The sequence below is a fragment of the Hyperolius riggenbachi genome, chromosome 2 (assembly GCF_040937935.1).
Source record: "Hyperolius riggenbachi isolate aHypRig1 chromosome 2, aHypRig1.pri, whole genome shotgun sequence".
Taxonomy (NCBI): domain Eukaryota; kingdom Metazoa; phylum Chordata; class Amphibia; order Anura; family Hyperoliidae; genus Hyperolius; species Hyperolius riggenbachi.
In genome coordinates this window covers 415,889,478-415,904,282 of record NC_090647.1, presented here as the reverse complement: position 1 = coordinate 415,904,282, position 14,805 = coordinate 415,889,478, and the positions used below count along the sequence as shown (strand labels likewise).

Here is a 14,805-nt window from a genome sequence, read left to right as displayed (position 1 = left end):
AAGTTGTCGGGGAGGATAGCAGCAGGAGGTCAAAGAGTAAAAGTAAGCGATCTTGCCCTTGGTTGCTCTCCTCAGCCAGTTGGCACCAGGGATTACTGTCCACTACCACCAGGGATGGGTATATATACCCTACAGCCCCAACCACATGACCGCTATTAACTCTTTATAGACCCACCCACATGGCAACCAGTAACCCTCATAGCCTCAACCACAGTACCTCCTACAAGCTCACCAACACAACAGTCAGGGCCTCCCATAGCCCACACCTTCATGGCACCCAGAATCCTCATGGCCCGCACACCCAGCAGCACCCACATGGAACCCCCTTAGCCTTTACCCAGCAGCACATAAGTTCTTCAAACCCAATCAAAGTGCCTATAAATCATGAATGACCAGTGCTGTAATGAACAACACTGATCATTCTATGAACGTACATGGAAAAAAATAAAAATCTTTCACTTTTGTTTTGCTTGGAATGCCTCTGCAAATTTTAAATTGCAGTCTAAAAGAAAAATGATATAAAGGCAATCAACTCTTTCTGTCCACTACCCTGCCCCCATATTTATCAAATTAAGAAAAAGTGACAGCATTTTAAAGAGAATACATAAATTGTTACGTTACCTAAGCTTTTTTGTATGCATGCCATGAGGATATGTTATTGTTATTTTATTACAAATTAGGGCTTACAGTACAATGAGAAAATAAAATATTGTTGCCGTACATTATACTATGGACATAATTTAACTCTTATAATAACCGTGACAAATGGGCAAATAAAATGCGTGGGTTTTATCTACAATTGCACGTTTTATTTTAATACTATAATGGCTGAAAACTGACAAATAATGATTTTTTTTTCATTTTTTTCCCTTTTATTACTGTTTAAATGCTTATAAAATAAAATAATTCTTAGCAAAAAGTACCACCCAAAGAAAGCCCAATGTGTGGCGTAAAAAACAATGTATATATCATTCATGTGTAATAAGTAGTGATAAAGTTATTGGCTAATGATTGGGAGAAACACTGAAATGTGAAAATTGTTCTGGTACATAAGGGGAAAACCCCTTTGTGCTTCAGTGATTAAAGAGGCTTGGGGGAGGGGTGTCTCCATATGTTTTCTTAAAATGTAACTTGGAACTTAGTATATATATTAAAGTGTACTTGAGCTGAAGCTCGGGTACAAAATTAGATACTAAGAGAGGGAAGCCTCAGGATCCTATTGAAGCTTCCCTCTATAGTCTTATGTCCCCCATCGCTGAGCAAGGCATTGTCACTAATCTCATCGGTGCCATGCATTTCTTCTCACTGGATCATGGCTGTGCGAGCCTGCTCGTGAATGTGCACTAAGCTGAAGCCATGGACACTGTTCTAATGCGCATGTGCGGCCGTGCTTTTGTGTCTACTGCACAGCCCTGCAAGACAGGAAGGAGCATGGCCCTGATCTGGAGGGTAGTCGCACTTAGCGACGAGGAACATCTGAGTAGCGAGGGAAGCCTCAATAAGATCCTAAGGCTTCCCTCTCTTAAAGTGACTCTGTAACAAAAATTACAACATTTTTTCTACCATCCTACAAGTTCCTAAACCTATTCTAATCTGTTCTGGCTCACTGCAGCACTTTGTACTATCACGGTCTCTGTAATAAATCAATGTATCTTTCCCTTGTCAGACTTGTCGGCCTGTGTCTGGAAGACTGCCAACTCTTCCGTGCTGGTCTGTTCCTCTATGCACACTCCAGTGTGTGTTTTATTTACATAAGCCAGCAGCTTCTCTGCTATCTTATCAGTGATAGAAGAGAGCTGGATAAAAACCCTCCTCTGTTAGGCTGTGAAAGTAGCTGGCTGACACATACTGAGGAATTACAAACACAGGCACATGCAGAGCTGTCTGCAGGAAGCCTGTAATGTTCAGTGCATGAGAGAAGAAGGGGACAGAAGGTAAACACACAAATGATCTTTTGAGATTCAAAAGGAAAGCTGTATACAGCCTGCTTGTGTATGGATGTATTTTCTATGTGTGGACATACTGTACATCAACCTACTTCCTGTTTTGGTGGCCATTTTGTTTGTTTATAAACAAACTTTTTAAAACTGTTTTTGACTACTTTTAATGCGGCGGGGAGCGGCAAAATTGTGACAGAGAGTAATAGGAGATGTCCCCTAACACACTGGTATGTTTACTGTTGTGCGATTTTAACAATACAGATTCTCTTTAAGGTGAGAGTCTGATTTTGATCCCGAGCTTTTGCTTGGGATTGCTTTAAAGAACAAGCGACGCCCATGCTAACCTAGTAATAAAAAACACATATATAAGTAGATAAATACTACTTCTACTTACATAACAGATGTATTGTGCTATCCACGTAATGATTCCTGTGAATTTTATAAAGGAAAAGCAGAAAATCCTATTGCAGGCAGTGGCCATTTTGCCAAGCTAATGCTGACATCATATCCTCTCTGACTCTTGTTTTCCCCCCTCCTTTCTCTTGCTCATTATGTATTCATTAGATGCCCTCCTCCCAGAGTCTTTTTTTTATTTACACATCCAATCAGTGAGTCACCTCAGCCTTGCTTCTAATCACAAGTGATCAGCTAGGCAGGGAAATAAATGGAAGAGGATGAATATATTATAGATAAAAAAAACTCCCAGCATTCAAAAGAACTTCCAGCATTCAACTTTTTGGCACTGTTTGGCACTAGGGCCAGTGCTCTTAAAGTATGTGATAACCCCAAACCATAACAGCAGAAAAAGTTTTGAATGCAGGATGAGCATCTTTATCACTTAATACACTCAGACCAGTTGCTGTTGAAATTTGATTTTTATGGTGACAATACCGCTTTAAGGTTTACTGCAGGAAAATGTACATTTTTTCTTTGAAATTTTTAGAATAATTTTTTGTGACTTGTTCTGCTATTTTTACATACGTAGCAGATTTGGTGACAATACATGCATGAGGGCTTTGCAATTTACAGCTAAAGTTGACAGGATTGACTTTAATGAAAATGTCAGAATTCCACATCGAGAATTCCAATTCACAAAGCTGAATTCTGATGCAAAACTCAAAATTTGGAATTCAGCGGAATTTCATTGCTCATCCCTGCATAGCTTTAACTACTTTGGCCTCCTGGACGTACTAGCTACGCCCAAGAGGCCATGTGCGCTGCCACGCGCCCCCGCGGCCGATCGCGCGCGTGCACGCGCACTCCCGGCCCGCGGTTCGCTAGCCAGGCAATCAGTGAATCGGGCTATGGTGCCCGATCACTGATTGCTCTCCCCCCGAGAAAAACCGTCAGCTTCACACGGAAGCTGAGGTTTTTCTGTTCTTACTTCCCCCGACGTCACTCTAAGCGTCCGTGTTATGCTTAGAGTGACGTCATTGTAAACAAACTCATGGCTGCCATCTTGTGACCAAAAAGCTAACTGCAGGAAAATGCAAAAAAAATTAAAAAATTGACCAATATGTCCTAGAAAAATTGATTTGCATCCCACCCTCCCAAAAATACCCACATAAAATGTTTAATAATAAAAAATAAAAAAAACATTACAATTAAAAAAAAACAACACAAATATTTACCTAAGGGTCTAAACTTTTTAAATATCTACGTAAACATGAAATATTTATATATTTTTTTTTAATTATAAGCTTGTAAATAGTGATGGATGCAAAATGGAAAAAATGCACTTTTATTTCCAAGTAAAATATTGTCGCCATACATTGTGATAGGGACATAATTTAAACGATGTAATAACCGGGAGAAATGGGCACATACAATACGTGAGTTTTAATTGTGGAGGCATGTATTATTTTAAAACTATAATGGCCGAAAACTGAGAAATAATTTATTTTTTCCGTTTTTTCCTTATTCTTCCTATTAAAATGCATTTACAGTAAAGTGGCTCTTAGCAAAATGTACCCCCCAAAGAAAGCCTAATTGGTGGCGGAAAAAACGAGACATAGATCAGTTAATTGTGATAAGTAGTGATAGTTATAGGCTAATGAATGGGAGGTAAACATTGCTCGGAAGCATAAAGTGAAAACGACTGAAGGCTGAAGTGGTTAAAGGACACCCGAGGGGAAAATAGACTAATGAAATAAATGATTGTATCTATCTTCCTTCTCCTAAAAATGACTTTTTAAGATATTTCACAGTTTTATTTTATGTTTAAATCTACTTTTTAAGTTTTAACTGTTTATTGTTTTTGCTCAATGACACATTCATTGAAGTATGCCAGAGCTAAAATATATGAACTATTGAACCTTTTTATCTCTTTCCTGCTCTCAGAAGCCATTTTTGCTAGGAAACTGTTTTATAGTTGGAATTTCTTATCAGTGAGGGTCACACTGTAGTCACTTCCTGTCTGAGTCAGGACTGAGTCAGACACTTACATACCTGATATTTAACTCTTTCAGGCAGAGAGAGAGAAAAAAAAGGAACACCGCATATTTAGTTGTGTGCTAGGCACTGTGCATACACGTCTATCACATCATTTCACATGTCACTTTGGGTTTCCTTTAACAGAGTGATGCTGTAATCTGGGCCATGCAGTGCTTGGTCCTCATCCTGCTCTGGCTAGCAACTCCCAGTATTGATTCTTGCCTGTCATTAACCTAGCTCCTGTTTGCTGTATATGTGCTCCAATTGGCAATCTACCCCAGCGTCCTTGACTTTGTTCAATGCTTTCTGTTTATACACTGCATAATTGGTTGAATATCTCAATATATTGTTTTAGTCTATTGTTGTCATATTTGAGTAGTGAGCTAGTTAGGTTTTGGTTGTTTTGTGTTTGCTAACTTGAGTTGTATTCACAAAAGGATGCTGTTAGAATTTAAGTACGGTATGATATGGAATTCGGAGGCCTCAGTCACTTTACCTAACTGGTTTAGTAAAATGACTTGCTCTGCAGAGTGCCTCTTTAAGATGAATTTCTCTTAGAGAGTATTAAAGACAGTTCTGATTTTCAGTGGAACATTGTGCTAGAACTCCCAAGGCTGTAGCAGAGATATCCAGTGTGTAGGCCAGACTAAATGACTTCAAACAACATAAACATGAGCTATTGTTATAAAAATATTCTCACAAGTACATTAAACAATGTTCTCCTCAGAACAAGGGGACAGGTCATTGGAAAATGGAAGTTTCCAGTGCAGGCGCAGTAAAGACTGTGCTTGTAATGCTATCACGTGTTCTTATCAGCCAATAGCAGGCGATGGGTTATGGATCCATCCCTGCTGGATGATGTCACATTTAACTCTTTAGAGGCTAGTATAAAATAGCCACTTTCACTTTCTACTTTCCTTCTAGTAACTTCCATTGTCTGTATGCTGTATATACGCTATATACAGCATACAGATATAAGTGCATAGATGTACCATAAGAGAAAGCCTGGTCTATTCACAAGGTATAGACCAAGAGCCGCAACGCTAAAGATGGCTTACTACAGACTGATTGCTTTGCTGAGGTAACATGTAACGAAGATAAGATTGCTACTGATCACATCTGTATATTTGTTTACCGAACAAACACCTTAACCTTGGATGACATCTAAGCAGTTCTATCTCCTGTGCTGTTGCTGTGATGAGTGTCAAGTTATCACACTTTCTGTGATATGGTGCCAAACAAAGGTGTAGTGTTGTTGCCCATAGCAACCAACAAATATTTATTACAGATGCTAAATTTTAATGTGTCCTTATATTGCATGCAAAATGCAGTGAACTGCAACACAAACTGTGTGTTGCAGTTCACTGATTGGCTACATTAGTGTTTTTGTGGGGGGTTCTACCTGGTATGGGAAGTTTGATCATGTCATTTCTGATTTCTAGATTTTAATGGCTGAAGAAATTAAGCCTTTGAAATGGTATCCATTTGTGTATCTGGCAGTATCTTTGTTTCCACTTCTTAACAGGTAAGTGTAATTAATTTATTATAATAATAATAATTTCCAAGCCATCCACTGTATGTATGCGTGTGTGTGTCCATCTGTCCTGGACAAGCCTCCTTCTGTCCTGCGATTGGCCACAACATGATGATTGGATGGCACATCCACTACTGCCCCGTGCAGGGTAACATAGTGATGATTTCATTTATTCAGTTCAGTAAAGTCTCAGTAACCAATGTAGCACTTTTAGTAAAAACTATCTTATTGAAAATAGTAACAATGCAATTGACAAGAAATACAGGTTCATATTGAAATTATGCAGTAAAAGTTATTGTTACAATTATATGTACACACATAGAACTAGGTAACATTCGTCATAATAGACATCAAAAAAGTGAATACATGGGAGCAAATCAGAAAATTGAGAAATTATCCCCTCATCCAATTTACAACCTTTGGGCCAAAGGGCCCTCTAATGCCCACGGAAGTGGCATTTAGATCCAACACTGCCATATTAAAACAAAAGTGTCAGTTACTGTTGCCTTGATCTTTTTATGGATCACAGTAACTTAATTTTTGTAAGCACACTACCAAATGATAGTGTCTTTTGAAACCTCCGGAAAGCAGTATGGGTTTTGATTGTGTTTTTAATGGGTTCAGTGACTTGGGCCTAAAACCTGACAATGGCCTCGATTCATCATTGTCTTTGCGATAACTTTTTCCAGTTCGTTAAATTATCGATTTCTAGTTGTATTCATCAAGGTTTTTCCACATTCGGTGTGACTTCAATAAAATATTGATAACAATGCGGTAACGTGTCGATATTTCCATTTTACAGCGGTAAATTAACACAAGGCCATAAGATTCCTGTGGAATTGTGGGTAAAAAGGCAGTCCTTTGAACACCACGTAGCAATATTACGAATTGCACCTGGACCAGGATTCTGGAAATGGCTTGGGACAATCCCACAATTTCGCCAGCTGTGGCTTGATATGGGCCTTTTCTGAAAAAATGTAGTGCAGCTAGAAATTTAGTTAACCCTGGCACTGCCTGTGTTCTCTTACAAGATGATGCAAGAGAAATACCGATGTCCTGGTATTGCAAATAAATCCGTTCTCTTGCAAATTGATATAGTTCTAGACCTTATTCTTGCTCTTCTGCGCCTTTGAATCATTCTTAGCTGCTACATAACCACTTCTAATGGCTCCATCTTCCTTCTCTGTCATCAATGATCTGACAAGAATAACAACAGAGCAGTGTAGGAGATAACTAATCCTAAATTTAACGCTAAACCACGCCCCCTTTCATTTTCATAAATTGCACTTTCTTCCGTTTTATCGTATCACTACCGAATGATTACCGAATGCTCGCTAACAGCTGTAGATAACTTTGATGAATCCTGAAATCAACTTATCGAGTTCGGCATTTTACCGAGCTGTCGGTAATTGATTCGATAAGTCTTGAGGACTCGAGGCCAATGTGTCTCATGCTAAACGCAACAAAAATATTATTAGATCTGTCCTCAGATGGAGTTATAAGATTTTGTTAATTAATCAAACAATTTTTGCCCATAACGGGGAGATTATTGGATATGACCACCAAGTATGGTATTCAGAAACTGTGCATTGACATCCCCGGAAACAGACCACTGATCTGTAAACCTGAACCTTATGCCGCTGTTCAGTGTCAAAAGCCTTGTACACAAGCTCAACCAAAGTATTTTAAAACGTCCAACAAACAACAAATTTCGCCATGTTGGATGACAGTCATGCAAAAATGTAGCCAAACATGACAAGTGACCGATATCAGGCATTTTGTATTTTTAACTGTTGTATTGTTTATTTTGTATTGTTATTCCCTGCATTCAGTTGTACAGTGCCTCAGAAGATGCTGGCACTATATAAATCAATAATGCTAGTCTGGTGAATCAACTCACCTGATAGTTGGGCAGATATTGTGCAGTTAGCCATGTGTGTACCATGTGGTTTGATCGACATTGTTCTCCTGAATGCAGACATGTCATCCATAATGTTGCTTGCATGCACAGTATTTAACTGAACTGGTTGTGTGCAACATTGGTGTGCGCAAACTACAATTCTTTTTAAAAATGTCGCCAGTAAAGTTGTTTCCGTGACATTGGTCATCTGTTTTCCACGACTTTTCTTGGGCATGTGTACAAACCTTAAGGCTGTTCAACAGTCTTTTTTTCTAAGCTTCTTGAAACGGATGCTTGAGATCTTAGAGTTTAGGGTTGAATTAAAAAAAAAGGAAAAAAAAAAGTTAGAACTATGTAGTGGGTCTGTTAAACAGATAACTTGAAAGGGTCATTGTAGCACTTTTCATAACATTTGTGAGTATAAATCATGCTTACTATAAAACCTCTCCACATATCTGCCGTTTTTCCCTCACTGAAGTCTGTGGAGCTAATGCATGAAAACATAATTTAAAAAGTGTAGAAAAATTCCTTGTAGCTTAAAGTGGAACTAGAGTTAAAATGTCCCGTTTACTCCAGTAGATTAGCCACAATATTGCTTGCGTAAAAAGGAGGTTGGTAAGGGGTAAGATGTTAACTTTCAGTTTGTTATGGGAGTTTTATAAGGGCTGGATCACACGGACGCTTGGTGGCAATTGTGAATGGGAGCGTTTATATCAGCTGTTTACTGTTGTTCACGCGAATGTGGCGTTCAGAACCCAATTTTCCCCATCGTTCTAGGCGACCCTGGAAGCCACATGCGGTTGATAAACCACAGCATCTTCATGTCCCCCTGCGGGGATTAAAAGCAATGATCGCGACGGGATGCCGCCGATTGCCGCTGAAAGCCTGCGCAACCCCCTGAAAAAGATGCCGCAAAATGGGACGCTGGAAGACGTCCATCTGAACTGGCCCTTAGTGTGTGCACTGAGCCCCAGTGAGCTCTCCATGCAGATATTGTAGTTTTATCTCTGGCTACTGAAGATAAGGATGCTTTATGCCATAGAAAGGTAAACTAATATAGAAAGCTGGAAATTCAGAAAAACATTAGTGTCCTACGTACAGATTGAATTGGATATTACATCATTACAAAAGATGTCAGGCTCCACACTAGCGGCTGTGACAATGGGGAGAACTGTGATTTTCACAAGGATGACATTATTTTGAGTCAAATCAGGTAGGAAAATAACCATGCAGTCAGTAAGGACTGGGGAGACAGGAATTTTTATTCTATGCCAATCTAGACTCTAATTTCGTCGTAAGGCCTGATTTCATGTTTTATATTCATAGTAAACATTTGATTACTGTACCTCAGTCTACTATTTGAGTTTGAAAGGGACAGTGAAATATTGTCTGTATACTTCTCCGAACACACACCCCCTCCCACTCATACACAGAAACATGCATGTGCAGCTGAGCTTAGCAGTATGTTTATATGCTGGCCTTTCAGGTTATATTCAACAGCTATCCAATGCTTTGCATGTCCAACAGCTATCTAATGTCTGTACAGGAGGAAGTCTAAAGTCAAATTTACTGCTACTAGCACCATCTATATTTTATTGTGCTTCCTGTTTTGAATATCAACATTACTATAACTTTGTGAAGTATATCATCTGATTCCCACAGAGCTGACAAAATAAACTGCAAACATGTGACAAGTACTCTATAAGTTGTCTCTAGCTCTAAGCTTAACATTATGAAAATTAAATGCCTTTAAAATTGGTCACCATTCAAAAATTACAACTTGTAAACTGAGATAACAGGAAATTCAGGAAATGAGATTCAGAATGATCGCAGAGGGAAACCGATCGATGTAGTGCTACTGGGGTCAGCTAATTGAAAAATATATTGGCAACACTATGAAAGTTAATCTTAAGGTAAGACATGAAACTTGTCTTAGCAGTAGGAGAACAGAGGCGCCAGCAGGATAAAAGCGGATAAAAACTTTAAAATTTGCTGGGAGGAAGTGGTGGACTTACCTCCATAAAGCAGACATGAAAGACTGTCTGAATAGCAGCAATCACATTTATTAAATAGTACCCCAAAAAAGTGCAACGCGTTTCGCAATAGCAGAATTTCGGCAATAGCAGGTGTAGCGCCTCAGTGGTGCTATTGCCGAAATTCTGTTTTGTCCCCACGTTTATTGCCTGATGAAGCGGGCTGGACCTGCGAAACGCGTTGCACTTTTTTGGGGTACTATTTAATAAATGTGATTGCTGCTATTCAGACAGTCTTTCGTGTCTGCTTTATGGAGGTAAGTCCACCACTTCCTCCCAGCAAATTTTAAAGTTTTTATCCGCTTTTATCCTGCTGGCCCCTCTGTTCTCCTACTGCTATACCGTGTCCACCCCTGGTGGAGGGGTGATATACCCCCTTTCGCATCTACAGAGAGCGACTTCTTATCCCTGAGTGAGGACAGGTCTAATCTCCCCACCTGCCTATACAGTGGTTGCCTTTGTGGTAACCCACGTTTGTGAGTATAATTTTCTCACGATAACCTTTACTTCATTTATGCTTAACCCTCCTGGCGGTCCGGTATGCTGTACAGCGGCATCCCCCGCCCTCTTCGATCGCCTCCGGCGATCTTTGATCAGGAAATCCCATTCAAAGACCGGGATTTCCTGAAGGGCTTCCCCCGTCGCCATGGCGACGGGGCGGGATAACGTCACCAACGTCATGGACGTCGTGACGTCCAAGGGAGTCCTGATCCACCCCTCAGCGCTGCCTGGCACTGATTGGCCAGGCAGCGCACGGGGTCAGGGGTGGGGGTGCGGCACGGCGATCGGCGGCGGCGATTGGGCAGTACATGCAGCTAGCAAAGTGCTAGCTGCGTGTATCAAAAAAAATTATGCGAATCGGCCCAGCAGGGCCTGAGAAAACCTCCTGTGCGGCATAGCCCGAGCTCAGCTCGGGCTTACCGCCAGGAAGATTAACATACTACACTATATTGGGCTCTCGGTTTCTCTACACTTGTCTTGAAACTTGGAAGGTGGACAGTAGTGCAATCACAATGGCTTCAGTATTCAGTTCTTTTATAGACAAATTACTGGTATTGAATTTTTTGGCTAATGGTTGGTGGAGTGGGTACCACAGAGAAGACGATTGAAGGTGAGTATTGCTTACAGGTATCAGTTAGGACCAGGAGTAAATTAGGTTGATTATGGTTTAGTGGTAACATTAGTTGTTACGGCTCAATGGTTAAGGTTAGGATAGGAATCAGAAAACGGTAAAAGTTATGGGATAAGGTTAGGATTAGTCATCAGGTGGTGGTTAATGTTTGGGAGCTGGTCAGGGTTAGGTGTCAAGAAGGGGTAAATTATGTAGGGAATGTCATGGTTCGGCACATTGAAGGGTTTTACATTAGGGGTAAGGTAAAGTTAAAGGACAACTATCAAAGTTAATGAATTCTAAATGCCACATATATTCATATCCAGGAATTACTTGCAAATTGCAATACAAAGACTTTTTTTTTCATCTTTACATGTTTTTTTGTGAAGAAAATATGACATTTACAGAGAACAGTTTTCACTGTTGGCTTACGTATAGAGGACTGTGTCCAGCATATCCAGCATACAGAAACAATCTTCACTGGCTGTAATCATGCGAGTAAAATGTGTTTACAATGATAGAAAGAAGAAATATAGCTTCAAATGTGTGTAAATAATAATCAGCTGCAGCTCTTTGTGCCTGATCCTGTGTGTCTCTCTTTCTGCCTCGCAGTATAAAGTAAACAGTTCACAGCAAGTGAGATCTCATTCTGAATGGGGGGGGGGGGGGGCATCCAAGTAAGCAAAAATTACATGTCCTTCTTTACAGGTCCTTCTCTGTATCTAAAAAACCCTCAGATGTTCTCATATGATCTGTGAGAAAGTAGGCAAGCCCGAAACAAACAGTAAATCATTTCTCTGTGAATAGTGAAGGAGAAGTGTAACCTAACTACATGGTATAGCTCTAGCCCTATGCCGACACAAATTGTTACAAAGAGCTGGTAAACCAGGCATTTTTTTCACACCTCTGAAAAGCTTTATATTGTTGCTGGCTAAAAGCTTTATAGGTTTGTGGGGTTTACAGAAGAACAATTTCTTTGAAATTCTTACTAGGGCAAATACTTCTGTAATTGATTTAGGATATGCAATTTAAATACTGATAAAAACTGTTAACTACTCAATAAATGAGAGTATTGTTAGTCGCTGTACCTATGCTCTGTGTCTATGCTAAATGCACCAAAATGAATCCAGATATACCCTTCCTAGGGTTTCTGTCCCACACTGTTTACAGCAAGCTTTGCATATAAAACATATCTCTGTTAAATTTCATTGTTGCTCTGCAATATTTCATTGCAAATAACCTATTAACAGAATTATGTTTAAAGTCTAGTTTTATTTCAAATTGGTCAGCAGTATGAGACACAAACCTGAAATGCATGCTTATTTTCAGAAGAAAGTTATATTGTTAATACTATTTACACAGCTTTACACATTTTAAAATATTTACACTTAATTTAAATTAACAGCATGCCTAATTAAGCTACTTTTCTCAAAGGCCAGTATGAAAGGGTCTACAGGAAGTTACAGGCTATTGTCTTTGGAAAAATGCTTGACATTATTGAAGGGAAATGGCTCTGGTAGAAGGGTGCCTTATCTTCAGACTCTGTACCTGTCTTGATAACAGAACTGAAAAGTAATCTCTGAACACACTTGTTTGCCTATCATTGAGAAAGCAATGGTGCTGTTGCTGAGCTACCATTGAACGCCTGACTAGCTCACTGGAGCGATTATTTGTGAGACTGTTTTGGCAGTTCTGCACAAAAGTGTATTTATCACTGAATGATTGAGACGAAAGTTAAAGAGCAAATAGACCACTGCCTCTAGGTTGTTTCTGAGTTCCTAATTTAAGTGTGTGTGTGTGCGTGTGTGTGTGTGTGCGTGCGTGTGTGTGTGTGTCACTTAGATGTCATGACTGTTAACATGTAACGGCCCATTTTTTGAAATTGTACAAAATCCAGGCAAGGCTACATAAATTCTTGCCTCTTCAAGAAAAATGCAAATTAGCAAGACAGGAAGGGGTGGAAATCAAAATTGCCAGACTAACTCATTGCCCTACCAATTAAAATAAAACCACCCATTTTGCAAGCACTTATCAGCAAACACATCAAAAGAGATTGCACAATTGGTCATCAAAAACTGGGTAGCTGTGATCCTTTATCTATCACTTCATAATGATATCAAGATATGTACATTGTTCTGTTGAAGACTGAAGCAAGAAGGGTCCATAGACTTTCCACGTTGGAACTTTTATGCAAATAATGAGTTTTTATTTTTCCCTATTCCTGTGAAATACTTGTCAAATTACCTTGAATATATTTAAGTACTGCGTGATTTAATAAGCAGATCACACTTTTGTGACATTTTAGCATTTGTATGTCCCACCCATTCAGGCAGGGACACTTTATACACTATTGGATGGACATGGGATTGACTTGGGATTGACTAGGGATATTCTCTCCCCCGAACACACACCTTTCAGGATGATTTCTACTGATGTATTTAATTTTAATAGCGTGTAGGGAGTGAGGTGGTGCATTACTATAGGTGGCTGGACCTTATTTAGCTTCTTTTGTCTGCCCCCCTCCCCCCCCCCCCCCCCCCCCGCGCCTTTCTGTTTACCCTTAATTGTCTCTATATCGGCCCTTGTGGCAAGGTGGTTTTGCACCATGAATATGTATAAATTACAGATTGCATAATGCATTATGTAATTTCATGATAATGTAGTGTTCCACTTAATGGGGAAATATTTTGCAAATCATCTGCACACACACCATGGGATTACTGAAGACTCTATAAGAGGGGTGCTTCACTTTTCCTTTGAACGTGAATTCTCAGCACATAGTGAGTGCACACTCTGATTGATGAACATGGAGGACGCTGGCATGGAGGCTCTCATTCTCTCATATACCCCGGAAGTAGCGTCCAGGATTATATCACAAGTCTCCACAGAGGTTACATACTTGAATATGACGGATGAGAAAGCCCTACGCAAGCAGATCATAAAGATATCAAAGACCCACATTGCCTTTGAACTACACGCCAAGACTCTTGCCGAGTACTACAGATCTAAACGTATTCCAAGAGGAATGAGGTCCAATGTTGCGCCAATTATGTTCCCCACTGACACGACATTCTGCCACAGATGGAGCCTTATCTGGAATAAGGCATCGTTTGACTCAATGTTACTTACAATTGAGAGATTGCAAGAGGAATTACCTAAATTGGACACACAATGTCGATCTCTTAAAACCGAGCTAAGGGAGTTGATCTCTAATGAGGAATACAATAAATTCGATATGGAATTGGCTATCATCTCGGAAATACAACAGAAACACATTGAGTCCATCAAGAGGGACAAGTATCAACGTGATCTCCAAGACTATAGCTCTGGTTACGTTTATCAGTGGCAGAGACCAATCCGCAGTGGCAGGCCTATACGTAGGCAACGACCGGGCCCAGGGGCGGTAGGAGGTGGAGGAAACATCAGGGAGCGACTGAGATCGCGGCAGAACAAACCATACAAGAGAACAACATAGTGGTCAACATTTCTTCCACCGCTCTTACTCCTTCACAGTGTTCGGCTCTAAATCATGGCCTGTCTTTTGCTCCGGTCCATTCTCCTGATCTACAAATGGATGTTGACCTACAGAGATTTTTTAGGAACATCAAATTGAAATATTTTTTCTCTACTCCAAGAGACTTTCCAGCCTCTATGAGACAAATGGCAAGTAAAGATGATAGGTTGTTGTTAAGTGAAGCGGGACTCCGCACAAAAAGTAGTTTTCAACCATCATCCTGTCAGGTGATTGACCTTTTCTCCAAGAAAGTACAAAGTGAGATTGATTCTCTCATGAGGGGCAATACATGGAATTATAGCATCAAAAACAACATTTCACGGGCAGAGAATACGGCCAT

At 40.0% G+C, this 14,805-nt stretch overlaps 1 protein-coding gene across 7 annotated transcripts in view; it reads left to right on the top strand.

The window, feature by feature from the left end:
• The window catches only part of LOC137546880 (cyclic AMP receptor-like protein A), an 836,868-nt gene that overhangs the window by 746,191 nt on the left and 75,872 nt on the right, over positions 1–14,805 (top strand). For 6 of the 7 annotated variants that reach the window (XM_068269866.1, XM_068269867.1, XM_068269868.1 and 3 more), the window contains one exon: positions 5,816–5,898. In XM_068269866.1, coding sequence (XP_068125967.1) covers positions 5,816–5,898 — 83 coding nt within the window. Of the gene's footprint in view, positions 1–5,815; positions 5,899–8,584; positions 9,013–14,805 lie in introns of those variants that run through there. The other variant, XM_068269872.1, reaches the window with a different exon arrangement.